A 26,903-nucleotide genomic window follows, 5' to 3' on the forward strand; every position below is an offset into this window, starting at 1 on the left:
TCTCTGTTAAGCAGTTTTTAATTTCTCTGTTATTTGGTTTTCTACTTTGGTACACGGTAAATATAACCATATTTCACACAGAAGCTGACACACCTCATTATGACAAGCCCCATAAAACAGAGCCCATATAAATCACCTGCCATGGTTTGGCTTCACCCGGCTGTCATTGCTAAAATCTCTATTTCTAAGAGCACAACAGAGAACGGTGGTTCAATCTACAGATGAACAAGGACAGCGTGAGCAGCAGCCAAGTCTGCCGGGCTGGAGAGAAACCAAAGACATGGGCTCCTCGGTAGCTGGCTGGCTGTCTGCAGAGACGTGAATGACACAGACAGACAAGCCACATGAAACCCTGGAGACCAGGGCAGCTGGAGAAACACTCCACAGCTACAGCCCATCTATCAGACACCTCTGGCTTCTCAGCCCTAAGAGATTCTGAAATAAACACAAAGCCCAAGATGGCTTAATACTGAAGCTGGTGGTACCTGCATTTTGGCCTCAATCACCATATGGGTAGGTTTTATCTTGGGGCTCCTGACAGTCTCTCTCCTGGGCAGCACAGCCAGCCAACCCCTAACATCCCCCATGTCCCCAGGAAACCCCACAGCAAGACTCAGACAGGCTCTAAAATGTTTTGCCTTCAAAGGCCTGGAGATTGAAGGCAGTATCCAGAAACTTCTTCAGAGACACCAGATGAGTGTTCCTGTTCCCCGTGGCTGGTGCAGCCGCTGGGTCTCGGCCAACATACCTGGAGGAGGAGAGAGAAGCTCAGGGGAAGGGCTGGGCTGGCTTCGCGGCTACCCTAGGACCGCATGGGGTCTATGCTTATCGTCACCCAGCTGCAGGAATGAAGAGCCTGAGGCTCCAAGGGGCTAAGTCAGTGGCCTAAGATCAAAGGTAGGAGATGTGAGACATGCAGGAGGTTCTCTAGTTGAGTTCTGGCCTCAGAACAAACACAAAGGTTTGCTCTCCATACGGCCATATTGAAGAGGATCCCTAATGGGGAAGATGCTCTGTCACTGACAGTCACAGAGCCAGCAGGGACTAGGGGGCCCAACTCCTCGGGTTTCAATACAGCCCGGAGAAGGGCAGTGGCCAGTGCCAGGTCACACAGCAAATGGGGCAGGGCAGGCCAGGATGGGGCCGTGGCAGACACGAGCGCTGGGTGGCGGGCAGCCCCTGCACCCAGGGCAGGCCAGGATGGGGCCCTGGCAGACACGAGCGCTGGGTGGCGGGCAGCCCCTGCACCCTGCCTTGTACCATACGGGCCGCGCCCGGCCCAGGACGGTCATGAAGCGGGGGCTGATGTAGTCGTAGTAGCCCATGTTCTTGTGCTCCTCCTGACACCACACCAGCTCCACGCCCGGGTACTTCTCTGCCTCTCGCTTGATCAGGTCGAAAGGAAACGGAGAGATCTGGGGCAGGGCAGGAAGAATGAAGGTCACAGCCAGGGGAAGGGGGGTCTGCCCACAGACAGGCCCCCCAGAGAGCAGCCACCACCCTCCTCACTGGCTCCAGCCCTGGCACGCTGCCCAGAGCCAGGGGACTGGCAATTGGGCCTTGCCCACCACGCTGAGCAGCCGAGGGGCCCAGGTGCACCTGCTCCAGGCGTGTGATGGCCACAAGCTCGTCCAGGCCCTGGCTGCTCCGCTCCTTCACCAGGTCATAGAACACCTTGCCCGTGCAGAAGATGAGCCGCCGCACCTGCCCAGGAGCCCGCGCCGCAGCCCCATCCTCAGGAATCACCCGCTGGAAACTGGTTCCTGGGGACCAACAGGACATGGATGGGGCGTCGGCCCCCAGAGGGGCCAGAGCAGCCTGGGAATCAAGTCCACACTCCTGGCTCCTCCAGGCTCTCCTTGGCCACCGAGTCAAGCCCCAGATTTAGATCTGCAACATGAACCTCCTGAGCCAAACAACAGAACAGGAGACAGTGGACACCCTGAGACGTCCTGGGGACAGGAGTGGAGACAGCAGCTGCAGCCACGGGCAAAGCCCTGGGAGCACCAAGTTTAAAGTGATGGGGGCTGATGGGCAGAGCCCCTGGGGAGGACAGAGAAGGTGACATCACATTCCCATCTACAGAAGTGTTGTCTGTCCCAGACCTGCTCTCCAGCCAGTCATGCCCACCTTCCGCGCACACTCAATTCCCCCAGTCATCAAACTGGAAAGTAAACCCTGGCATGGTTCTTCCTCCCTCAGCCCCAGAGCCCAGCTCCCAGCAGAGTCCCACAGGTTTTTCCTTCCTGATCTCATGCCAGGTGGCAGGGAAGCTATTGTGAGGTCACTGCATCCCAGGTGAGGACCCTGAGGCAGAGGGTTCACCAGCACTGAGTGTTCAGCCCACACGGTCCAGCCCAACACCAGGGCTCTGCACTGCTGGCTCAGCCACCGGCCGCATCTGAGGAGATGCCTTCACACGCGCAAGTGAGAACAAGCGCCTGCCCACGCCACTGAGGTCCCCGGACCAGCTCCCGCCCCTCCCCTACAGCCCAGGACCGTTTTCCCAGACAGCTCTGCTATGACCAGCTTCAAGGCCCTAAACTTGCCCCCTTCATCCTCTATTGGGTCACATCTCAGTTCCAACACCAGGGCTGAGAGCTCTTGGAGGGGGTGCCAGGTGCCCAGGGTCAGTGATGCCTGTTGGGCTCATGAGTGATGCCTGTTGGGCTCATGAATGATGGATGAATGACTGACACTCAGCATCCCATGAACCAAGCAGAGCTGCAGCAGACCTCCAGCCTCTGAGCTCTTCCAGCGCAGCCAGGCCGGCCCTCCTGAGCAGCCACAGGGAGCTAGTGCACGCTCCTGAGCCTGGTTCTCAGCCCAAGTGACCTAGGCAGGCCCAGACATCTGGCCGCTGCACCAACCTCCCAATCCAGCTGCTGGCAGGGACTGTGTCAGAAGCTACAGGGCCAACAGAGCCACAGAAACAGAGGCTGCCCCATGGGCCCCCATCAGCCACCTCCCCAACCTGCCCAGGCACATACCAGATACCATCTGGTCAAAGCTGGACTTGGCCTCTGGGTGCCTCAGCAGAGATTTGGGTGTGAAGATGATCAGCTGGAAGGGAAACACGGTGGCTGGCTGCCGGCCTGCCCCCACTCAGCCAGGGCACCCTGCCCTTGACCCCTGCGTTATCCCAGCGATGACCAGGGTGGGTGGCTCACCGGCTTGCGGAAGGGCAGCAGGATCTGCCGGCGCAGCACGTGGAAGTAACTGGCCGGCGTGGAGCAGTTAACCACGATCCAGTTGCAGTCGTAGAGCTGTCTCACCTCAAAGTCCTGGGTGAATGCCTGGAGGGACAGGGTGCAGCTGGGAGGGGACCTGCCTGTGGTACCCATATCCTGGCCTTGCCAGGAGTAGCAGCGTGTGGCCCTGTCCTGGGGAGGGGCGGGGAGCGGGCAGTACTCACAGGGTAGGCATCTGAGTCGTCATTGCTCATCTGCAGGAACCTCTCAGGCCTGGCTGAAGAGTGCTCTGGGCCCTGGAACAAATGCCAGATGGCCAGGCTGGCCAGAGTTCCGGGGGATTAGGGGTCTGTCACAAGAGACGGGGACCTGGGGCTCAGGGCAGGGTCTAGAGCGCTTCTGGAGGAGATGCCTAACTCCAGAATCTGAACCATAGGAAAAGCAAGGAATGTGGGAAGAGCAGGAAGGAGGGTCCAGCCAGAGCCAAACCGTGTGAGCACACAGGGCAGAAGGAAGAGTGAAAAGGCCAAGACGCTCTATCTCTAGAACGTTCTGCCTTGCAGCAGTGACCATTTGCTGAGTGCTCCCTGTGTGCCGGACATGGTTCTACAGGCCTCACACACATCATTCTCTGCCCTGAAAGCAGCTCTGTGACGTAGATGAAGGTGAAGGGCGAAGACTTTAAGAAGCAACCTCAAGGTTACTCAGTCAGAAGGGGCACTGCACACCCAGGTCTGCCTCCTCCTCCTCCCCTCAGCCACGCGGCTGCTCCGCTCCATAAGACAGCAGGACACCCCACTGTCCTCCAAGCTGGCTCCCCGTGGGACAGGGGTGGCTGCCCCTCGCTTAGGGGCAAAGCCCCGCGGACCCACAGCCACAGGTACCAGCCAGGCCAGCTCGGCTCCTCACCCAGCCTGGCTAAGGTGAGAAGCCAGCTTCCTCTACAACTAAGGTGAGAAGCCAGCTTCCTCTACAACTGGGGGACCTTGGGCAGTCACAGGACTTCTCTCCTCGCATGTGAAACGGGAACAGAACCAATCTGGTGAGGATGCCACACGACAATACATGGCATGGGAAGTGCCCAGCACCATGAGACCTAGCTCTGAGCAGTGCTGATCAACCCCTGAACGTGTGACCAGTCCAAGCTGAGCAGGACATCCATTCCAGCCAGACAGTGACCAAGCCCCGGCCATGCTCTACCTGGTCAGGCCACACAGCCACCAGGGTGGGACCTCACGATGCGCCTCCCTCCCCTCCCCTGATGACCTGCATATCCTCCTTCTCCCCCACATGTGGCCCCCCAACAACAGAGGTTCAAATCTCAGCGGCTGGCCGTGTGACCTCAGGCAGGCTATTCTACCTCTCTGTGTCTCAGCTTCCTTATCTGGCAAGTGGGAACAGGATCTGCCTCTTTAGGCTGTTGTAAGGATTGGAGGAGTTGCTACACAGAGGTTTTAAAGAGAGCTGGCACACAGCAGGCACGCGGACACGTCCGTTCCGTCTCTGACCGAGAGCAGTAGTGTCATCAGCGGTGCTGACACAGACCCACGCAGGCCCCACCCTGCGTCCTGTGGTTCCCAGGGGCTGGAAGGCACACGACCCCCTCAATCTGCAAGTGGCCAAGGGTCCAGCCACCCTCTTCCAGGCCAGCCACGCCCTCCTGCGGCGGCCCTCACCATGCCCTCCATGCCATGGGGCAGCAGCAGCACGATGCCATTGTGTCGCACCCACTTGGCCTGACCCGTGCTGATGAACTGGTCGATGATGCACTGGGCCGTGTTGTGGAAGTCACCAAACTGAGCCTCCCAGAGGACCAAGGCATTGGGGCTGGCCATGGCGTAGCCCAGCTCGAAACCTAAACAGAAGACACAGCGGTAGAGCCTGCCGCACGCTCTCACCAAGGGCTGGGGCTCCGGCCAGCCCAGCCCGTCCTCACCCACCGTGCCTGCCCTGCCCATCCTTCCCTGGAGGCCGGAAGATCCGGGGACTCCATGGGGCAGCTGACCACAGGCCCAGAGATGCCAACCTCAGCCCTGACCTCGCATACAGCTGGCTTCAGCCTTAGCTAGACCAGCAGCCAAGTCCAAAGATCCCCGCAGAGGCCGAAGGGGCCGCCTGCCGAGGAGGCCCTGCAAAATGAGCAGGGGCGCAGGGCCAGCCCCAGAGGCTGCTCCCCAGGAGTGGCCAGTATCGGGGGTTCCTGCTTCCGGGAGGAGGCAGGTTCAGAGGAAGCAGGGCAGCTAAAGGCTGAGCCAAGGGAGAGTTGAGGGTATAGTCTGGGGAGCCAGAGCCTAGGAAGAGCCTAGCCTGAGGACAGGGCCCCTGGGTGCGGTGGCGCAGAAGACGAGGCAGGTGAGGAATGTGGAGGTGGCCAGGCCAGGAGGCTCAGGGCCAGCCAGCAGCAGTGGCCCCTAGTGGATTCAATGGGGTTTTTGTCTGGGCCCACTGATGCCACCCAGGGACAGGCTCTGGTATCCAGAGTCCCCATCCAGGCAAGACTGACCCTCAACTGGCCCTCTGAGGGCCAGATGGGACAGGACCACATCTCTGATGTGGCCTCAGGTGGAGGCCGCCCAACCACTGCCCCTCAGGGCTGTCCCATGAGCCAGGTCCACCCGGGGGCCTCCAAGCTCCTTCAGCCTCTCCCAGCTCCAGACCGTGGTCAAAACAACAAAGACAAAATGCCCTGAGGGGCCAGACCCTCTCTGAGCTGCAGGCAGTTCTGACCCACCCAGGACTCCGTACTCCGAGAGGGAGCTGTTGCACACGGTGTAGGGGGCCTGGTCAGGCCACAGGTGGTTCATCGGGACACACGTCCTCCGGTCGATGTCCTGATCGTGGAGAACGTGGTGCCGGTGGCTGGAGAGACAGACCAAGAAACGGTGGGAGGCGGCGGACTGGCCAAGACACCTGCAGCGCCCCACCGGCTGGCGGCCGCCGCGGAGAGCCAGGGCCATCCGGCCCCTCCTCTGGGCAGCCTCCCCTCCCAGCAGCACCCGCCTCACACACGCCCCGAGGGTCTTGGAGCACAGACAGAAGAGTCTCAGCTTCCTACATAAGGAGGGTCCCATGAGACCAGCCATGCCAACCTCCCAGGCCCTGGGTAGAAAGAACCTGAGGCCCTAGGAAGCCATACTCCAGGGGCATTGTCCCCCTGCCCACCCTGCTAGCTCCCAGGATCACAGGAGACAGGAACTGCAGCACATAAGGAGGGGCCCCTGGCTGAACGCCAAGCCTCACGAGGACTGACGTGCAACACAGGGTGCCGCGGAGCGGTCCCCTGAGCCCTGGCTGAACAGGGCCAGCGGTGATGAGGGACGAGGGAGGCACGGACAGTCTACTGAATTCTGGAAGCCACATCTCCAGGACTCACTAACATGGCAGAGACTGAGTTGAGATCCCAAACATCTGGGGTCCCAAACAGAGGGAATGTGATGGGGACAGCCAACAAGTGTAAAGTCCTCATCTGAACTCTAAACTGCAGACAAGAAAGACGGCAGTGGGGAGTGGGCTTGACAGTAGTTCAAAGGGAAACAAAGATCTTGAGGACCATTGATGACCAGAAGACTTGACATCAACCAAGAGCTTACGCAGAGCAGTCAGCTCTGCATGCTGGCCCCATGGGGCAGAGAGGAGGCCAGGAGCTTTCAGATGGCCTGGCTATCTGATAAGTATTTCTTTGAGCTGTTCTCCATTTGCTGAACCATAGGTGTTCCAGATCTATTCAAAGGGCTCAAACAGCCAATCAACTGTTTTAATCCCTTCTGACTCTGAGATTTTCCTTCCTTAGTTTTGAATGGTGGACCATGAGGGCAGAGCCTAGAAATACCATGTGCGTCTCCTCAGTGAGGCACGGATGCAGCTCATTGTAGCACCTGGTCCGACAAGGAAAATCCTTTGAGGAAGTTCAGCAAAACACACAATGAGCAAATCAATCTGTGGACACTGGAGTTAACAATCACTCGAATTGCCAAGTTATTAACCTGTCATTCCTGAAACATATCCAGCCTTCAAGCCTGGGAGGCTGATGAGGAAACAGTGATTAGGACACCAGTGAATTTAACGGAGTATGTATAGATCAATGTGTGCCAATTTCCAGTGGCCCTGGACCTGTCCTTGATTTGCCACAAGTTACTGGAGCCGTGTGGAGGCAGCTGTCCTGCCAGTGGGTGTCGGGAAAACAAAAGTGGGTCTTTCCTGCACGGTGGCCGGTGGTTTCTGTTTTTCCTCCAGACCATAACACTCAGCCAGGGATTGAAAAAAAAAAAAAAAAATCAGTTCTAAGAAGCTTTCCTCTTAGCCCTCATTGAAATGATCATCCAAAGTCCCTGGGCCAACTGAGAGACCCCCAGCACAGCCGAACTCTCAGCTCTCCCCAGCGGCAAGGCTAATGCCCACGGGGCTTGGGCTCCTCCGCCCCCTAGCCTCACCTGAACGTGCCCCTCTCCACGTCCTGCCCACTGAGCCGCACGTGGATGCCCTCCTTGAGCAGGGAGCCGAAGGCCATGTACTCTGCCAGCGCCCAGTCCACCGTCCTCTTCCTGGTCATGTCTGCACGGCCCCGCAGGATTCGAGAGAGGCCTGGGGGAGGGAAGGGCCAGCCTGAGGGGCGCAGGAGCTTGGCCACCTCGCCTGGGACAGCTATGGTCCCCAGGCCCCGCACCAGGTGTGTGCATATTCACTGTGTACCCCCCCACACAAGCCAGGGGCCTGGCAGGGCGCAGGGGACCCTCCTCCAGCCCCACCACCCCAGCCAATGCACTAGGCTGGCCTGCACGTATGTCCCCTCTGCCTCTGTCCCCGCGGGAAGGAGGAGGTGCCACTAGGTGAGCGTCAGCCACGCGCGCGTGCCACACACGCTGAGCAGGGCACATTTCTCCAATGAAACGCAGGTACTGACTTTCACTGCCTTTCAGATGAGAAGACAGGCTCAGGAGAGGAAAGTCACTCACTCTCCCTCATACAGAAGGTGCTTGGATCTGAGCCCAGGCTCCTGGCCCAGGCTGGCCTGCCGTTGGCCCCACACCCACACAGACCTGCCGTGACTGCACACAGAGCCGGTGCCCCAGGACACCTGGGCTTGCCCCAGAAGTGGTGGAATCCTCTTGGAACACCCACAGCCTGCTCAGAGGGTGCACGGGGGCCCCACTACCACCACAGGGGCTCTTCAGGCTGCCTGAGTGGAGGCCACAACAGCTACAGCCAAGAAGCACAGCCAGTGGCCAGCTACTAGACCAGGGTCACCCTCTATCATCTGTCCACTTGCCCCCCGGAATTCTAGACCCAACTGCCCCCTCCACGGGAAGCCTTTTTTTCCCCTACTCTCCTCCTGTCTAACCCAGGGGTACCCCTAACAAAGGCACTGGGGAAGCCCAAGGTGTCCGTGGAGGCCTGTGAGCGGCACTCACTGGGGAGCGTGGCACCCACATCTGTTCACCTGAAGGGTTATTATCACAGATCCCTCATGGGCATGAGGGAAGCACAGAGAGCTCAGCTGGTCTGCCCACAGCCAAGCAGGGATGAGGCTGGGCCTCCCTGACTCCTGACACCACTTCCTTGGGGCCTGATGTCTGAGACAGTGGCCCATGCCAGACAGAAACCTCACCCACGTGGATCTTAAAGTCCTCCAGGGGCACAGAGCTGGCCACTTCACCAATGTGGGTCAGCGTGTCCTCAGGAACACCTGTGGCTGGGCACGTCATGCTCTTGGGCTCCCCATCCATGTTGAAGAAGCCTGAGAGGGCAGAGACTCTGTGACTTTGGGGAGGCGGTGGGGCCTCAGTTCCCCTGACCAGCCCATCTCCCTAGGCCTGCCTCTCCCACAGCCCCAGGGGGCTCTCAGCCACACGCCGCTCACTCACCAGGCCAGGGAGAGTCAAGCCAGTGCTTTATGTGCAGGATTTTTTTATCCTTGGACTTGCCATACGCCTCCTCACAGATCCGATCATATTTGGCGATTTCTTCCTGAAATAAGAGTGAAGGCCTGGATTGAGGCAATGATGCCCTGGGCAGTCACAGGCTGAGTGATTGGTCCTTCTGACCGTATTCTAGAGGAATGGTCTTCCCCTAACCCAGAGGGACCTTGATTGATTTGATTTAGTCAATAAGTCATGTCCGACTCTTGCGACCCCATGGACAGTAGTCCGCCAGATTCCTCTGTTCATGGGATTCTCCAGGCAAGAATACTGGAGTGGGTTGCCATTCCCTTCTCCAGGGGATCTTCCCAACCCAGGAATCGAACCCGGGTCTCCTGCATTGCAGGCAGATCCTTTACCAACTGAGCTACCAGGAAGCCCAAGAGGGACCTTATGGCCAGAGTTTAAAGTCCCAGAGTTCAGGGGATCCTGGAAAGAGTCCATGGGATCGCAGTCAGCAAGGACTTGTGGGAGCCCAGGAAAGACTCACGGTCTTTGCTCTCGGAGCGCCTGAAAGAGGGAGGGCCAGCATATCCACAGAGAACACTGGGGACAACCCGGCTCAGGGCCGCCTCCCACAGGAAGCCTTCCTGGACTCCTGCCTCGGGTGGGCTTCCCTGCATCGCCACACTGACTGAATCCCACCAAGTGTCTTTGGTCCTCTGTCCCCCTGGATAACTGGGGCTATCGCCAGCCCCCAGCCCTGGGCTGGTAACATCAGCAGCCCCTCAGAGTCTCGGCTCCAGCACGGTGCTGACGGGGCCCACCTCAAACTCCTGCAGGGTGACCGTGCCCTCAGCGATGAGCTTGTCCGCGTACTTCTTCAGCACGGGCACCTGTCTGTGGATCTGCTTGTACATGAGAGGCTGCGTGAACATGGGCTCGTCCATCTCGTTGTGGCCACGCCGGCGGTAACAGACCTGCGGGGCAGAGGGTGGGTCCCCACGCCCAGGCAGCGTGGCTGACACAGTCACTGCCACTGGGGCACACCTGGCCGGCCACACTCTTCAAACCTCAGCAGCTCTCATGGTCACCCGCCACCAAATGCCCACCCCCAGGCCTCTGCAGAGACTGCGCCCAGTGGCACCCAACCTGCTGCCCAGCCCTGACCGCTGAAGATGCTGCAGCCCTGGCAAGCTTGGCACAGCAGGGACAGCTGAGCCCACGCAGCCGGGGCCCCCCTCACCCACCAGGTCTACCACGACGTCTTTATTGAAGGTGTTCCTCCACTCGGCTGCCACGCTGCACACATATATCACAGCCTCTGGGTCGTCTGCGTTCACATGGAAGATGGGTGCATTGACCACGCGGGCCACGTCGGTGGGGTACGGGGAGGAGCGGGCCATCCGGGGGTCCGTGGTGAAGCCAATCTGCAGAAGCAGGAGGCACTGAGAGCTGGACAGCTACAGCTGCCTAGAAGGCCGGGGGTCTGGCAGCTGGGGAAGGGGTGCCTTTGCCTTGAGGTCCATCAGGCATGGCCAGGAGGTGATGGGGACATGACCAGGTAACAGTGGGTGACCTTGAAATCACGGGGACAGCAGCACCACCAGGCGAATCACACCCGCTCTTTCTCCTGCAATCGTTTGTATACAGTGGGAGCAGGGAGCCCAAGTTGGGATAAAACCCAGTCTCACCAATTACTAACTATACAACCTTGGGCCAGGCACTTAAACTCCCAAAGCCTCGGTCTCCTCATTGATTAAAAGGGCTCATTAAATTCCTACCTCACAGGGTTATACTGTGAAGATTAAATGACTTAAATGACTATGCAAATAAAGTCGTTAACCCAGGGCTTTACAGGTTCAGAAGAAGAGCTGTCATTAACCACAGCTGCCTTAAAAGCAAAAGCTGTGAGAGCCGTGTTCTAAGACTGGGTCACATGGAGCTAAAGGCAGCATCTAATTTTATATGTGCAGCCTCTGGGGTAGGTGATGGTTGTACCCGTCTTCCTCTATCCCTACAGCTTTATCATATATATGTGTGTGTGTGCACACATACATGGGGATGGGGGAGAGAAGGACAGAGAGATAGATACACACAGAGACACACACACAGATGTACACTCCTCCCATTCCACAGACCAGGAAACCAAGGCTGAGAGGTCAGGCACCTCGCTGAAGGCACGCTCTGCTAAGTGGCAGAGCAGTGGGCTTAGAAGCAGGACTATCCCTGTCTTCTCCTCAGAGTGCTGCCTGGACCAGGAACAGGTACCGCTGCCAAGGCCGGCATGCAGCCCTGGCCCTCACCTGGTTGTTGACGACAACATGCACGGTACCGTTGGTGGTGTAAGAGGGCAGATCGCTCAGGTGGAAGGTCTCATAGACCACGCCCTGGCCAGCAAAGGCGGCATCCCCGTGGACCAGGATGGACATGACCTGCAGGACAGGGTATCAGTCAGGAGGGCCCCCATGCTCCAGCCTGTGCCGCCCAGCCCCAACCCTGAACCTTGGAGTCTACCCCTCGGAGCTCACCCCTCAGGAGCCCGGCCCACAGAACCCAGGTCCTCGGGGCCCAGGAGCTCACCTTCTTGCCCTGGGCGTCCCCGCGGTAGAACTGCTCCGCCTTCGTCTTCCCCTGCACCACGGGGTCCACAGCTTCCAGGTGGGAGGGGTTGGCCACGAGCGACAGAGTGATATTCCTGTTCGTGACACGATTGATCCGCTCGTGGTACATGCCGAGGTGATATTTGACATCTCCGGAACCCTGAAGGTTGAGGTGGCCTGTGATGAAGGTCCCCACCATCCCAGACATGCAAGTCCACAGTGGGGCTGGGACATCCCCTGGAGTCTGCTCCCTGGGAAAGTCGTGCTGTCCCTGACTCACCCCTGCATTCCTCCCCCAACCCTGGCACACGCCCTGCTTGTCCTCTAGCTGCTCTAAGAACGGCCGGCAGGTTCCCTGGGTCGTGATCCCTCATCAGAGCCCCTGCTCATTATCAGCAACCACACTCTCCGCGTGAATGATGGCAGAGTTGGGGACGGGTAAGGCAGCCTCAGGACGGGGCCAGCGACAGTGAAGGCCAAGAAACGAAGGACAGCTCTTAACTGGAGTTAAGACCATGGGCCAGGCCTCTGGGAAAACACTGGAGCAGGACCCCTACTAAAGTCCTTTCACCAAAGCAAGCAAGAATGTTCACGCAACAGATAAAAGCACAGTAGCAGGGAAACATGACACACTTGATGGTCTTAGAGCGAGGAGGCTTTCCAAACAACATACAAACCTCAGAAGCCACAGAGGATAAGACGGCCAAAACCTAATATGTTTGTCAAGGGGGAAGAAGATCCACGCACAGTATTAGGGGGCAAGAAAATCAAGCTGGGAAAATATTTATCACACAAATGCAAGCAAAGGGCAAACTCCTTCAATACGTAAAGCACTTTTCACCAAGACCCCAGGGAAAAATAAGCACAAGGCAGGAAAAGGAATTTACAGGAAAAGGCATACATGGTTTAAAAACATGTGAGAAGACACTCACATTCATAGCAGAGAAATCTGTTCAAATGCAGTCACTTCTGGACCTATCACATTGGCAAAGATGGAAAGGCTGGATGGAGTAAGGGAAGCGGGGCGTGGCCTGGGACTCGCAGCAGGCAGACTCGCCGCTGTCTGCAAGCTGTTTGGAGGGCCATTCAGTCCTGCCTCCTCAGCTTCAGCCACGACATTTCTCAGACACTATCTAGAAATGCACACACATGTGTGCAAAAACACTCATCCCACCACCTAATGCTCGTCAACAAGAGACAGTGGAAACCAGAGGGGCATTAGAAGCCCAGGAGTTTGGCGTGTTGTGGTGGCTCACTAAGGGAAAACGGCAAGGTGCCCAGCGGCATCTCGAGCTGCTCCCCTGGCCTCTTACAAACAAAGCTGTGCTGGACGCCTACATGCATTTGCATTGCGTGGCGCATTTCTGGAATGTTCCACCTTAACATGAAAACTGACCACAGCACAGCCTCCGGGGAGCAGGAAAGCAGCCTCAGAAGGGAAACTTACTCTCACTATGAATCTTTTCTTCAAATGATGCTCACATTGTTTTTTCAATTAAGAAAAAAGTAAACTTGTTTAAAGAGCTCTTTGGCCAGGTTTTACAGTTCACTCACGTCATCTGTAATTGCTCACAACCTATTCTGGGACCAGGAATTTTTATCCCCATTTTACAGGAAAGCAAAGTGAGACTCAGAGAACAAAGGTGCCTGAGCAAAGTGAACACGGTGGTGGGAAGAGTGCGAGTTGGGAGCCAGCAGACGTGGATTCTGGTCCCGCTCTGGTCTAACGTGCTGGATGGATGGTGGGAAGAGCGCGAGTTGGGAGCCAGCAGACGTGGATTCTAGTCCCACTCTGGTCTAACGTGCTGGATGGCTCTAGAGCAGTCATTTAACGTGGCTCATTTTAACAAAGCATCCTCCAGTGCTGGGTGCTGAGGCTTCGGGGTAAGGTCCCTGCCCTCACCTTGCTACCAGCCTGGATGGGAAAAGAGACACACACACACACACACACACACCACCCCCCCGCCCCTGGAAAAGGCCAGAGCAGACACAGTTCTTCAGGCAAAGGGAGCACACAGGAGGCACAGACAGCTGTCCTGCCTGGAGGACCAGGAGAGCCATCAGACGGGGTGACGGGCAGGACGTGAAAGAGACAGCGAGAGGAAGAGAAGACGGCAACGTGGCTGAGGGCCCAGCACGCACAAAATCATGGGATACGCGGCCTACATGACATGAAAACATACCAGGAAGTGGGTGAGGGTGGAAAGCTGTACCCTCTGCTCATCAGTGGGCACAGGAAACTGTCCTGACCTCCCAACACTGTGCTGGGCAAACAAGCGAGTGAGGAGTCCTTAGGGGCAGGCAGACAGGACTCTGGGCACAGAGACACAGCCACAGGGGCTGAACTGAGTAACTTCAGGCACTCCCCTGCACCTCTCTGGGCCTGTTTCCCTGGCTGGAGAGAGCAGGTTGGCCCAGATCATCCAGGGATTCTCCTAGTTATCCGAGATCAGAGCACTTGGCTCCAAAGCACCTGAGGAGCCTCACACTGACACCCCGGCCCTTCTCCCACTCTTCTACATGGCTGCCCATCTCCCAAATACCCAGCTCTCCAGGGGCTCTGGTGCCCACACTTGGCACCCACCTCATCCGCCGCCTCCAGCTTGGGATCAAACTGGCAGAAGATCTGCTCCAGGTCCTTGCGAATAACGTTGGCCAGCACATTCAGCCTGCCCCTGGGGCCAGAGGGGACAGGGCTCTCACCTGGCACAGAGGCCACCTCCCTCCATACACCCCAGCACAACCATGCTCCCTGCCCACCTAGGACCCAGCAGGAACAGCGTGGGCCCTGGGACCCCAGCCCTCTGACCCTGTCTCAATCTGCAAGGCATGTGAGCAGCTCTGGCTGGCCAGCTGTCCCTGGCCAGCAGACACCCACACACCTCAGACTCAGGAGGCCTTCACGAGCAGGGAGCCACCCAGCCTCATGGCCGAGTGTCCACTCACCCCCTCCCTGACCCCAAAGCTGAGCCCAACCCAGAATCTTGACCCCAACCTGCTAACGCAACGCAACCACTCCCACACGGCTCCCCAGCCCAGCCTAGCAGCATCTTGGAGCAGGATACAGAAGAGGTGACATTTCTGCCCTTAGGAGTCACCAGAGGACCTGTCCAGACGAGCTTAGGTCTGGTGGGTGGGAGGGGGCGTCCAGGGGGGCTGTGGGGAAGCAGCTAGGTCCAGGGATTCTCCAGTCCAGCCTGAACTTCCCACCATGGGGCAATATAATCAAGGGTGGACACCAGCCTGAGGCAGGCACAAGGCGTGACTCAGAACTCGCTTCCCACAGCCCAGCAGCAGACGCCAGCCCTAGGTCTGCACATACTCTGGTGTGACCTCCAGCCCCACAGGGCCCTGTGACAGAAGGGCAGCCCTCTTCCGGTGGGCTTCTCTCTTGTTCTGTGGAGGGAGGGCTGTGTGGACACAGGAACCAGATGAACACCCCTCAGCCCCTTTGGGGAAAGCCCTCAAGTCTAAGAGGCCCTTTCTCAACCATGGAGGCTTGGCCAAGGGCAGTCCTCCGATCCGAGAAGCCTCCTCAGGCCAGGAGCCCATGCAGCGCCATCACAAAGCCTCAGAGCTGCCCGACGGCCCAGCACCATTCTCTCCCCACCCCCCACGGTTCTACTGAAGCCATGCCGTCCTGAAACCACGGGGTCCTCTCTGCTCCCTCCAGGGCACAGGGCCTGTGAGACAAAGCCTGGACTCCTGGCAGGCCAGCCCATGGATGGGGACCCTCCTCACACTTCATCGTGATGCCCCAGTGCTGAAGCAGTAGGGTACTGGCCCCCTGTGAGCGGCTGGAAATGGGCATGGGAAATACCGAGGCTTTGCCCTTCAGACAGACAGCATGTCCTGTCCCTGCCCATTCAGCAGGACCCCTGGCCACCTTGGCTGCATTCCTCATTATCCCACAGGCTCCAGCTCAGAGGTAACTGCCCAGTGGCCAGGCCAACCTTCCAAGTCTTTATCACGGTCCCAGGGAAATGAGTGGTCAGCTAGCAGCCAGGGAAAGAGGCGTCAGCTGACCTCAGAGACCTCCCACCAGGTGAGGCCAACCCAGGCCCACGTGTCCAGGCTCTGCCCTCACTTTCCTGGGCTGTGCCACTCCACAGGAACCTCAAGTAGCATGACATAGCCCCTTCTGTCATCTCAGTACTGCTGGGGATGGTGGCAGTGTGGTGAGAGAGAAACTGAGCCCAAGAGAACCCGGTTCCAGAGGCTTTGGCCACACACTCAGCTCTTCCTGTGATGAGCAAGCCAGGGCCCAGGGACTCAGAACTTTCCAGACCCCTTTGCCTCTACCCCCAGGTCCCAACACCACCCCTACTCTGACTTTCAAAGCCTCACATCTATCTCAGAAGCACAAGGCTGAGGCAGGGAGGACCCACCTGTGGGGCATCCCCAGGATGACGTTCTCGATCCCCATCTCACTGGATTTGTCGATGATAGTCTTCAGGGCCGGGATCATGACCTCACAGCCCTCCAGGCCAAACCGCTTCTCTGAAGACCACTTCCTGGCCAGGAAGTCTTCAAACCTGCTTGGGGAGGGGAAGATAAGGGTGGTGAGGCAGGGGCTTGTGGGGGCTATTCCTGAGGGCTTGGAGTAGGGGGCCAGGACAGAGGAAGCTACGAAGTCACATCTCTCTGCACAGTCCAGGGCCTGGCACAGACACCATGATGCCCCACCAGCAAGGAGCATAGGTCTGGGGGAGGCTGAGGCTCCTCCCAGCTTAACCAGAAGCCTCTGGCTGCACCCATTCCCAGTAACCACCTTCTCTTCCCCTTCCAGTCAAACTACTGCCACTAGCCATTCCACTCTTCTCGGCTCGCTGCCCTCCAGCACACAGGTGCCCTGGAGCCCTCTCATCATGTTCCAAAGACCTCCTCATGGCTCAATTCAAATTCCAGCCCACACGTCACTTCTCAGGGAGCCACTTTATTCCCAGCAGCTGGGTCAGGGGCTCCTCCAGGGCCCCACGGTCCTAGGCAGACCCAGCTTCACAGAAGTCCAGCTCTGCCCTACCTGCAGGAAGTCCCTGCTACACTCACTCCACGCAGGGACATCCTTATGTCACTTCCATCCTCGTTCAGTGTCATGATCTCCTGGAGCCCCACCCAGTCCTGCCTTCACTTGCCAGGTACCTCCTCATCAGCTAGGGCTTGGGATGTCTCAGACAGCGCTGGAGCAGGCCCCCCAGCCACTGGGGCTTCCAGGGAGGTGCTGGGGGCCCGACCTCATGGAGCGCACTAGCCGGGCTAGCAGGGTCCGCTTCTCCTCGCTGGAGAACTGCATCACGCCCGGGCTCTCGAACTTCTGCCGGATCCACTGGCACTGCTCAACATCGTTGATGAACATGAACTCCAGACCAATGTGCTGGCAGTATGTGCTCTGTGGGGACAGGGGAGCACTCCATGAGGAGCCAGGAAGACGACGGACAGCCTCGGGGTCTGGAACAGGAAAGGCAGTGCCCTCCCTCCCTCTAAGGCACGCTGGAGAGCTTCATCAGGTGTGCCCGACACGCCTGCCCGTGCTCACCTCCAGGCGCCTTATGATCTCCCGCAGAGAAAGGGTGTTTTCGGAGCCTCCAATAAAAGTGGTTGTGGGCAGCTGGAACTCCTTATCCAGATCAGCCTCCTGCAGGTCGTAGAAGGCTGGGAGGCCGGTGGGGCAGAGTCAGGGCGGCAGACAGGAGAAAGGGAGGTGAGGCGCAGGTGAGCCTAGCTGCATCCCTAGACCTCCTAACAGTGCCCCAGCACCCTCCCACCATGTCCAGCCTAAAGGTCAAGGGCCCTCTGTCCACAGCGCACAGGGCGTGAGAGTCAGAACCGAGCTTGCCGTCACAAGGATGGGCCTGGACAGGTGTCTCAAACTTGCTGAGTGGGTGCACCAGCTGGGGAGGATGGAGAGCCCTCCCTTGCAGGGACCCGACGCATAGATGGGCGAGGGTCAGAAGAAAGCCTCTCAGGCTGATGGCTGAGACCCGAGACCCAGGGGCACCGCAGGCTCAGTGCCCTCTCTAGGCACAGGCATCAGCTGGCTCGCGTTGCCAGGGCAACAGGAGAGGGTGTTGATTCTCACCGAGTTTATCGACGGTGGTGATTAAGTCTGAGGGCACGAAGGAGTCCAGGTCCGCATCCAGGATGCCCAGGGGGTCCAGCTGGGCCACATGGTGGCCCCGGATCTGGAGAGGAGGAAAGGCCCAGGCAGAGTGGGGCACAGCCGGGCAGACCCCACCAAGACCGAGACTCTGGGCCCCTCACTTCCGGCTTCAGAATTTCAAGTTTCCACACTCCCAGCACCCAGGCCTTAGCAGGCCTGTGAAACCCCAGCACAGCAACTGAGGTGGCAGGAGCTCAACTCGGTTTAAAAGTACATGGTGCAGTTTTCAGAAACAGGAAAGAACGCATACACAAAAATAATTACCATGGTACTATTAGTAATTGCAAAATTCTAAAACTTCCCAAATGTCCATCAGCAGGACGCTGACAAATGGATATGGGAAATTCATGCGGGCACAGAGTTGCTCAAAGGAATGAGGAAAATTCCTAACTGCTACAATGAGATTGTCTCCACAAAATATTCTTAAGCAAAAAAGCAAATTACATAAAAATGTTTGTGATAAACTACCTATCATCTAAGAAAGGAAAGACAAAAGTAAATATATGCACTTGCATATATTTGTATCTATTTGAATATCTACAAATAAATGTGTGCATTAGAACAATACGTAGTAAAATAATAAAACCAAAAAATAAGAAAAATTATTACCTACAGGGAAAGGACAAAATAGGGCAGAGTGTCAGGGCTAGAAGCTAGACTTTTAAGACTATATCTTGCTTTTGGAATCTTATAAATATTTTATATCACTATAAAACAAAATTAAGAATTCTGTAAAGCAATTATCCTTCAATTAAACAATAAATAAATTTTTTAAAAACAAAATTAAGTTTTAAAAATTGAAAGTAAGATAAATGAATTAATGCATCCATTTTGTGGCATAACTATATAGAGAGGAACTATTTCAATTGACTAACAGAATGCTCCCCAAAGGCAAACAGGACTGCAGAAATAAAAAGATCATAAATTCATTTATATTACCAACCAGCAGTGGTAGTACTAGAATTGTATTCTTACCTTGTCATGTATGGATTATGAGAAAAATCAAATAAGTCATTGTATTGCATCTTTGAGAACCTCTACTTTTGATATTTTTAAAAGGAGATGGTGATATAAGATTGATGAGGTCAAAGACAAACCTTAAGTCCTATATTTGACGTGTATAGAAGCATCAGTACAAACCTATAAAGTATGGTATCTTTAAAAAAAACTACGTATTTCCTGTCTCTAACCATCAAAAGAACCCAAAAGTCATGACCAGACCAATAACAGCAAATACTCCCTCACCCCCTGGAGAACTGGCTTATTAGAAATATACAAGATGAGCTCAAATCATCTTATCCTACCAAACACCACTGAGGCTGGGAATAAGGACACATTTTGAGCAACAACAAGGAGAATATCTGTAGCAGACTGAAACTCATCAAATGTGTTTAAATCCATGCATTCATATCATACTAAGAAAAAGAAGAAAAACCTTTATTTGCCATATTTGGAAGATGCTAGGGAACCAAATCATAATTTTGAAAATCCATCAATAAAAGGGAAAAAAATCAAGCACTGATCCTACCTTCCCTGTATAATTTGTACTTGAGGCCAAATGGAGCTAACAAAGGAAAATTCCTCCCCACGGAAATATTCCAGGTACCAAACAAAGACAGAATTAGACTATCACCACTTTTACGGCTCCTAATGACTTAATGCATCCAGGAAATTATCGTCCTTAGCTACTAACTGATGAAGTGCCATCACCACCAGGAAGCTGATTTGCAACAAAGAAATCAAATCTATGTTGGGTCAAGCACCTAGATATAACCACCACTTTACAGAAATTACATGGGGCAAAGGATCAGACAAAGTGATACCATGCGGATGCAATCAGCAACATCCAGACTCGAGAAAACTCTACAGGACAAACAAGGAGCACAAAAGAAACGCAGAAGGACCTGCGGAGCGGAGAACAAGAGCTTAAGAGCCATGTCAACATCACAACCGGTGGCTTTATCTGAATCTCAATTCAAATAAGCAAAAAAAAGACATCCTAAGACAAACAGGCACAAATGAATACCAATTGGGTATCTGATGACATTAAAGATTATTACTATTTTTAGCAGTGATAATGCCATTATGTATATTTGTAAAGTTTTAAAGGAGACTTTATCTCTGGAAATACATGCTGAAACGTTCAATGAATGAAATGAAATGACATCTGGGATTTGCTTCAAAATAATCAGTGGCCTGGGGGTGGAGCCGGAGGTGGGTAAGATGAAACAAGAGTGGCCCTGTAATGATGGGCTTGAGGGTTTGAGACACGATTCTTCTACATTCTATATGTTTGCAAATAAGCAGCAGCTTGGGTTTTTTTTTCAGTGCTGTATGCAGGTGAGTCAAACCAGAGCTCAGCCCCAAGCTGGCCTGTGAGGTGCTGCAGCCCACCCCATAAGTAAGTACTCACCATCAGGCAGATTTTTATCAAGCCAGTACAAGGTAACCTTCCTGAATCCAGAGACCAACCTGCTGGAAGGACCCTGGTGCTGTGATCTCAGACAACGAAAGACCACAGACCTGCTGCAGAACTGAGACTATGCTTGGAAGACAAGGCCCTCAGGCCGCACTGTGAATGATACCTTATATTTCATACAAAGTTTTATATTCCTTGTTCTTCTTTTTCAAAGTCAACAGTTAGATAGCTTCCTGCCTCTTACCCAGCCAAGACAAACATCATTACAACCAATGCTGTTTGCTCCCAAGTGGCCCACGATCCACGGGTTCTGAGGCCAATAGGGGAGCCTGATCCTGTGGACTGTCCCTATTCTGCCCCAGCACAGCTGGCACGCCCTGGGTGGGCAGCTGCCAACCCACACAGAATGCCTCATTCAGGGGCAAGGTGCCCTTTCCATTTGCTAAGGCCTCCCTCTCCCCCCGAGTTCCTGCAGCGGCTTGTGCGACACCCTCCCACCAAGTCTCTGCCAGGATGCCCTTACCCTTCCTTCTGCATGTCTTCAAGACAAGTTTCTCTTATGAAATACCTTCGGCTGCCAATTCCCAGAGAGATCCTAAATGATTACATTTTTATGGAGTGAACACCCAGAACAGCCCTCCAATTAGTACTGTTGAGTCAAGACCAAGAATAGGGAATATCATCAGGACTCTCTGACATAGCGGGGGCCGAGCCTGGGAACCCAGCCACAGGGAGCCTAAGTCTCCAGGACAGAGCAACTGATGGGTGGGAGAGCTGCTTAATGAACTATTCATTTATTCATTCGTTAGTTCCACACACACTAGTTAAGCACCTGCTGGACATCAGCCTTGTCCTCTTGGAATGCCCAGTCAAGAGGAGAAAACGGACATTAACAAGGATCAGTGTATTCATCTTTCATTCAACACTCACTGAAACTGATCACTCACTAAGTACCCCCCAGGTACTGGGGCACAGTGCTGTGGGAGATAGATAACACTCCATGAGAAAGACCACAAACAAACAAACCAGTCTGCACAAAAAATGAAGGGAGATGGCAAGTGATGTGAATGGTAATGTGGCAAAGAGCAGGAGGGGGAGTCAGAGCCACCCACAGAGGGCTCGGAGAAGGGCTCCGAGGTGGCGCGGAGCTGAGCCAGTCTTCTTGTTATCAGCGCCTGCCCCACCCAGGAGCCTGCACCCTCCCAGTCACTCACCTGGTAGGCCCGGATCAGGGACTGCACAGCCAGGTGGTCTTCCACCAGTTTACTAGTCTTGGTCCGGCTGGATGCTGCCAGTCTCTTTTCAGAGACGACAGAAAGGGGCTGGGGCTGAGCCAGGCTGTAAGAGGCTTCCTCACTGGCTTTCCGGAAGAAGCTGTCCCAGGACTGGACGGGGGCAGAAACAAGAAAACAGCCCAGTTAGGGACTGAGAGTAGTTGGGACCCCAGGGGACATGGTCTTCCTTCATCACCATAGCTCTCAGGACCTTCCTAAGACCCTGTCCAGAGATCCCTCTCAACCAGCCCAGGCCCCCATCCAGAGCTCAGATCTCTCCAGGACCCAGCTTGGTAGAGGGCTGGCAGGGGAGTTATAAGTTGTGATCAAGGGGCTTCAGGCATGAAAGAGACTTCTATCCCTGGGGGAAACATGCCCTCACACACTGGGGTTAGAGGCAGCCTTTGTAGAGGACAATCTGGCAGGCAGGTCCTCAACACTTTCAATGTATGTATCTTCTGAACCAGAAATTCCACTGCCAGCAATTGATTCTACAGATGTACTTGGACCGGTGTGTGCCTACAGGTACAAGGACGTTCCCCGCAGGAGAGTTTATAAAAATGGCAGCATAAAAACAATCTAAGTGGTGATCAATATGAAACCATTTAAATAAATGGTAAATTTAGATTCTGGAAAATTATGTAGTATTTTTAAAAAAAGATGCATCTATTATTATGGCTGTGGAATATTGACAAGATATGTTGTAAAGGAACAAAACAGAAGAGGATGCATGGTTTGCTACTCTTTATGCAGAAACCAAAAGCAGATGGACAAATGCACCAGCACCTCTGTGTCGCAGCAGAACACACGTGGAAGAGCTTTCCTTGGCATCCTCTCACACGGTACTGGTGGGAGAATAAGATGGCACACACCCTGTGGGAAGCAACTGGGCAGCATCCATCAAAATTATGTGTCCAGACGCCCTCTGACCCAGCAACTCCACTTTGTGGAATTTATCCCATGGTGAGCTGCACACTCCTGAGGTGATGAACACACAAGATGACGCAGTACAGCGCCAGGCGTGGCAGCCAAGGCTGGAGGTGAGCCAGATGCCCGTCCTTGGGGATGCGTGTGGCCCATCCATCCAAACAGTGGAATACTACGCAGCTGGGGAAAAAACGAGGCTCTTAAGGTGCTGACACTGAAAATCTTAGAGATGCATGCTGAATGGAAAAAGCCTGTGGCAAAACGGTGGACACTGCATGTCATTTATTTGTGTAAAGGTGAGGGAAATCCAGAATTATGTTTGCAATAAGTTTATCTAAAGAAAATCTGAATAGATACAGAAGAAATTAAGAATAGACTGGGGACCAGACAGCTAGGAGTTGAGCAGATGGAATGGGAGGAAGGCTTTTCACTGTAGAACTTAATACTTTTTGTCTTGAGTCATGTGAATGTATGACTTTCCTTTGAGGACTGTGAATGGACAGAGAGCAGCTTCACTTTCTACTTTTGCCCTGGCAGCTGATTTTACTTTTTCATTTTCATTATTATTATTTTTTTACCATCAGTGTGTACTTATTCCACCGGCTCAATATATACATATAAACACTCACACTCCTAACAACACGACAGGGGCTACCTGGACACAGTGCAGCATGACAGAGGGGAAGGGCAGCTCTCAGAAACAGGGTGTCTGAGCAGGGCATCATCTGGGCGTCTCAAGCCAGACCCCCGACCACTGGCTGGTTCCGCAACAGCAGAGCAATGAGCTTTCCTCTCCTAATATGAGGACCAACTCTTTCACAAACGAAGACATGGTGGACCTCAGAGGCAAAGAAACTTACCCAGGGTCACTCAGCAGGCAAGTTGCTTCTCCCCACTGCCCCCTCCACAGCCCTCAGGACCTTCTCCCCCACATAGAGGGGTACCAACCTTGTGAACACTCTGGGGGTTTTCCAACCAGGCGAAGTACATCTCCTCCATATAACTGGAACCACCTCCAGCTCTGCTGCTTGCGAAGGGAGCTAGTGGCCCAGATGACCTGCTGCACCAGCTGAACCTCTGGACTCCATGTGGGGCCAGGAGCCTTGAGGCCTGTGTCCCAAGCCGGGATGGCAGCAGCCTCAGCTGACTCATCCTGGACACAGGCAATAAGAGAGAAACAAGCCACAGGACCAGGATGGAAGGAGGCTCTGGCAGCCACTTGTCCATTCACACGGCATTTAGTGGGCTTACTGGGCAGGTGACCCTGGGCTAGGTAGTACAAGACAAGTCCCTGGTGAGAGAGACAATTGGCCAGGCCCCCTAGCCACCCTGGAACTCAGGCAGGGAAGTCCTTCAAGGACTCGGTGCACCATGCCTGGTCAGGAAAACGCCAGAAGAAAGGGGTCTGGCTGAGCTGTACTATCTCAAGGCCCATGGCACTGCTGGATCTCCGGTCATTGTGACCAAAAGTGACGAGTGACTTCCCTTGACCCCACTAAGCCACCCGCTCTTCCCCAGGAAAAATGTATGAACAATAGGCTTTCAGGAGTCTATGTCTATATGGCGGGGTGGGGTGGGGGGCCTTCCTTCCCCCCAGCCCAGAAGACAGAGATTCTAAGAGAAGAGCCTCCTCTTAGAACCTCTGTTCCTTCATAATGCCCTCCAAAACAACTGTAAGCAGAGCTCCCTTCTCTTCCCCAGCACTGCCCGAACACAGAACAGCTCCCTCTGAACACTTGCTGATGCCCTTCTGACCAGAGAATCCCAGCCTGTGAGTGGGCGGTAGCACCAGAGCCACACCACCAGGGGCCATGCAGGCTTCTCAGTCTCAGAAAGTGTACCTCCCTGCCTGGCTTGGCCGGAAGTCAATGCCCCTGGGGCCAGGTGTGCCCAGCCCACAGGGCACTCCCCTCCCCACCAGTTCAACCAAGTCTCCAGAAACAGCTGGCTGGACCTTCTATTTTACAAGGAGTCATGTTCCAAGGCAGGGCAGGGCACAGCCCTCCTAGCCCATCTCCTCCGCTTTTCCCTCCAAACTTACAGGAGGCAAGGGAAGGGGAGGGCGGTCTCCTTGAGTGAGGGACAGTGGGCTCCTCAGGGCAAGTCCAAACAAAGGAAAATTTAAAAGCAAAAATGCACTGCACTGCAGGGAGGAAGGAGATGGGTTCAGCCGGAACCTGAGTCCCAGGCGCCGGAAGCTCCCTTTCCACACGCTCAGCGGCCTGTCCCGCCCCACCAGCCCAGTGGCACTAGGCTTTAGCGAGGGTTGCCAGGGGCTGGCTCTTCCTGGAGTGGCACCCTCCAGGTGTTGGGTGGGGCCTCAAGGTCTGAGATCTGCGGTCAGAGGGTCAGGGTGCCAACCCCTTCTCAATCTCTAATAGCCCCTGAGACCTGGGCAAATACAGGGGTGCTGCCCCTGCCCAGATGGCCATAGGGCCTAGGTGCTACCGGCCCGGAACATCAGAAAACGCTAAACAACCCAATGCGGAAACTCTAACATCTGCACCCTAAGGCAAGAAAGCCTGACGGCAAGATACCCATGTGGGAATGAGAATAAGAGCAGAGTGAGCGAGCACTGACCTGGGGGCAGGCACTGGGCTCCTCCATCCCTTTCAACAGTCTCAAGAGGTGGGCACTCTATCGTCCCATTTTACAAATACAGAAACAGAGGTTCAGCAAGGCTAAGCTGGCGAGCGGTGGGGCCCTGTGGTTCCCGAGCCCGTGCCCCCCTCACTGCCCAGTCATGTGTAAACACAGAGCTGCTCCTGCCAGCAACCACTCCCACTGGGAGATGGGATGGCCTGGGGCGGGGGGTGAGGGGGGCAGGGGCAGGGATGAGCCTGCCTGTGTCCTGCCCAGCCCAGCGCAGGAACACTGTGTTTTACAAATACTGAGTAATCAGGAAAGCCATGGCACATTGCTGCGGCCTTCACCCAGCCTGACAGGAGGGCAACCAGCCAACCACCCCTGCCCCAACCCCAGCGGGGCTTGGGGATACAGGAGCCCTGGAGGTTCTGGGCACAGAGTCAACCTCAGTATCTGCAGTCAAAGTCCCAGCCTGCCCTGCCCACTCAGGTGAAAGGGAAGAGCCCAGCTCAGCCTCCAGTGGACTAACAGGCAGGTTGCTCTGGACCGGTCTTGGTGGTCTCCTCCCTAAGGACAAAGTCAGTACCATCCCCTTCCCCACTCCCAGAACAACTGCAGAATCCCTGGTTACCAAGCCTCTTTCACATAAGCCCCTATCTGGGCTGCCTCGCTGAGGACTGCTCTGCAATATGCCCATTGTAGAGATCAGTTAACAGATCCTTCCCCAGACCTGGGGAAGCTGGGCAGCAGCAGAGCCTAGACTCACCCTCCTGTCGGCCTACTATGGCACCCTGTTCTGGGAGCTGGGTGGCCTTTTCTCAGGAACAAGTCCCAACCTTAGTTTACTGAACCCAAGAGAAGGTCAAGGAGGCAGACCCTGTGGTAGGAAGCAGGGCAGAAAGGGGGTGTGCTTATTTCCTTGGCAGAGCTGGAGGGCCTGAATGAAAGCCCAGGGGAGGGAAAAGGACAAAGGTAAAAGGGGCCTGTCCTAACATGCTACAGGATATGTGGGGAGGGGATGCAGGGATGGGCATCATGGTACCCTGCTGGGACCTCGTCTCATCCCCCACATTTCCCTGAGAGATGGAGAAGCAGTTCTCAGGCTGGCTGCCTCTCTCAGGGCCTGACCTGAGGCCAGTCTTGCCTCTCTCAGGGCCTCAGTTGCCCCATTTGTGAGCAGAAACCGCGCTTAAAGCCGTATATAAGGGCCCTGCCCACCTCCCGCCTCCCCCCACGAGGTCCTGAGACTTCGAAGCTGCCTGCCTGTCCCACCAAGCACATGACGCTATACCATCCCTATCCCCAGCGATGTTCTCCGCAGCCCAGGTTCCTTCAGGAAGGGAAGGGCAGTAGGCCCCTCCCCAGGCCACGAAAGGCGTGGACAGTCTGCAGTCTTGGGCTAGAGACCAAATGCTGATGTCTAAAACCCCACCGGTAGAGTTTCGCTCCTTTACGCAAAACGTTTCACAAGAACTGCTCTCGCAGGGTTGGATGAACGCGAAGGGCTGGGGGGTGTCCTTGGGGAGGCCGCAGCCAGCCAAAGACGGAGCCAAGGTCACGCTCACTCCTCCCGCCTCACGGGGCCCCGGCTCCGGGCTGCGGCGCCCCAGGACCCGAGAGAGAGGACCGGAGGGGAGGCCCGAGAGACAGCAAGAGGAGAGGAGGCGCAGGGACCTGGAAGGGAGGGGCCGCCGCGCTCACCCGGCCGGTGGGGGTCGGCGCGGCAGCGCGATCCAGAGGCTGCGGGTCAGGGGGCTGCGAGCAGATGATGCGTAGCGCAAGGTACCAATTACCTGGGTCACGAGACGCGGCGACGTGGGCTGAGCGCCTGGGAGACTCCACGCGTCTTGACGTATTTGAGGACGCCCCGCCCAGCCCTGCCCCGCCG

General features: G+C 55.5%; 1 protein-coding gene across 4 annotated transcripts; it reads right to left on the bottom strand.

Annotated features, from left to right (window-relative positions):
- OGDHL (oxoglutarate dehydrogenase like) lies at positions 1-26,903 on the bottom strand. 4 transcript variants are annotated; one of them, XM_027530673.1, is made up of 23 exons: positions 26,809-26,903; positions 23,378-23,582; positions 21,443-21,613; positions 17,729-17,831; positions 17,186-17,301; positions 16,884-17,038; positions 16,038-16,184; positions 14,234-14,324; positions 11,630-11,809; positions 11,353-11,481; positions 10,297-10,476; positions 9,874-10,026; positions 9,053-9,155; positions 8,797-8,925; positions 7,622-7,772; positions 5,923-6,050; positions 4,868-5,046; positions 3,416-3,487; positions 3,171-3,296; positions 2,991-3,063; positions 1,600-1,763; positions 1,261-1,415; positions 1-748 (listed from the first exon to the last, which is right to left on the bottom strand). In XM_027530673.1, the coding sequence occupies exons 2-23, from the start codon at positions 23,579-23,581 to the stop codon at positions 625-627; spliced, it is 3,033 nt and encodes a 1,010-aa protein (XP_027386474.1). In that variant the 5' UTR covers position 23,582; positions 26,809-26,903; the 3' UTR covers positions 1-624. The 4 variants fall into 4 exon arrangements, with proteins under 4 accessions (XP_027386474.1, XP_027386476.1, XP_027386473.1 ...); XM_027530675.1 differs by lacking the exon at positions 26,809-26,903 and adding an exon at positions 26,717-26,802 and having other exon boundaries at positions 9,874-9,954; XM_027530672.1 differs by lacking the exon at positions 26,809-26,903 and adding an exon at positions 26,717-26,802.

The sequence above is a fragment of the Bos indicus x Bos taurus genome, chromosome 28 (assembly GCF_003369695.1).
Source record: "Bos indicus x Bos taurus breed Angus x Brahman F1 hybrid chromosome 28, Bos_hybrid_MaternalHap_v2.0, whole genome shotgun sequence".
Lineage (NCBI taxonomy): Eukaryota > Metazoa > Chordata > Mammalia > Artiodactyla > Bovidae > Bos > Bos indicus x Bos taurus.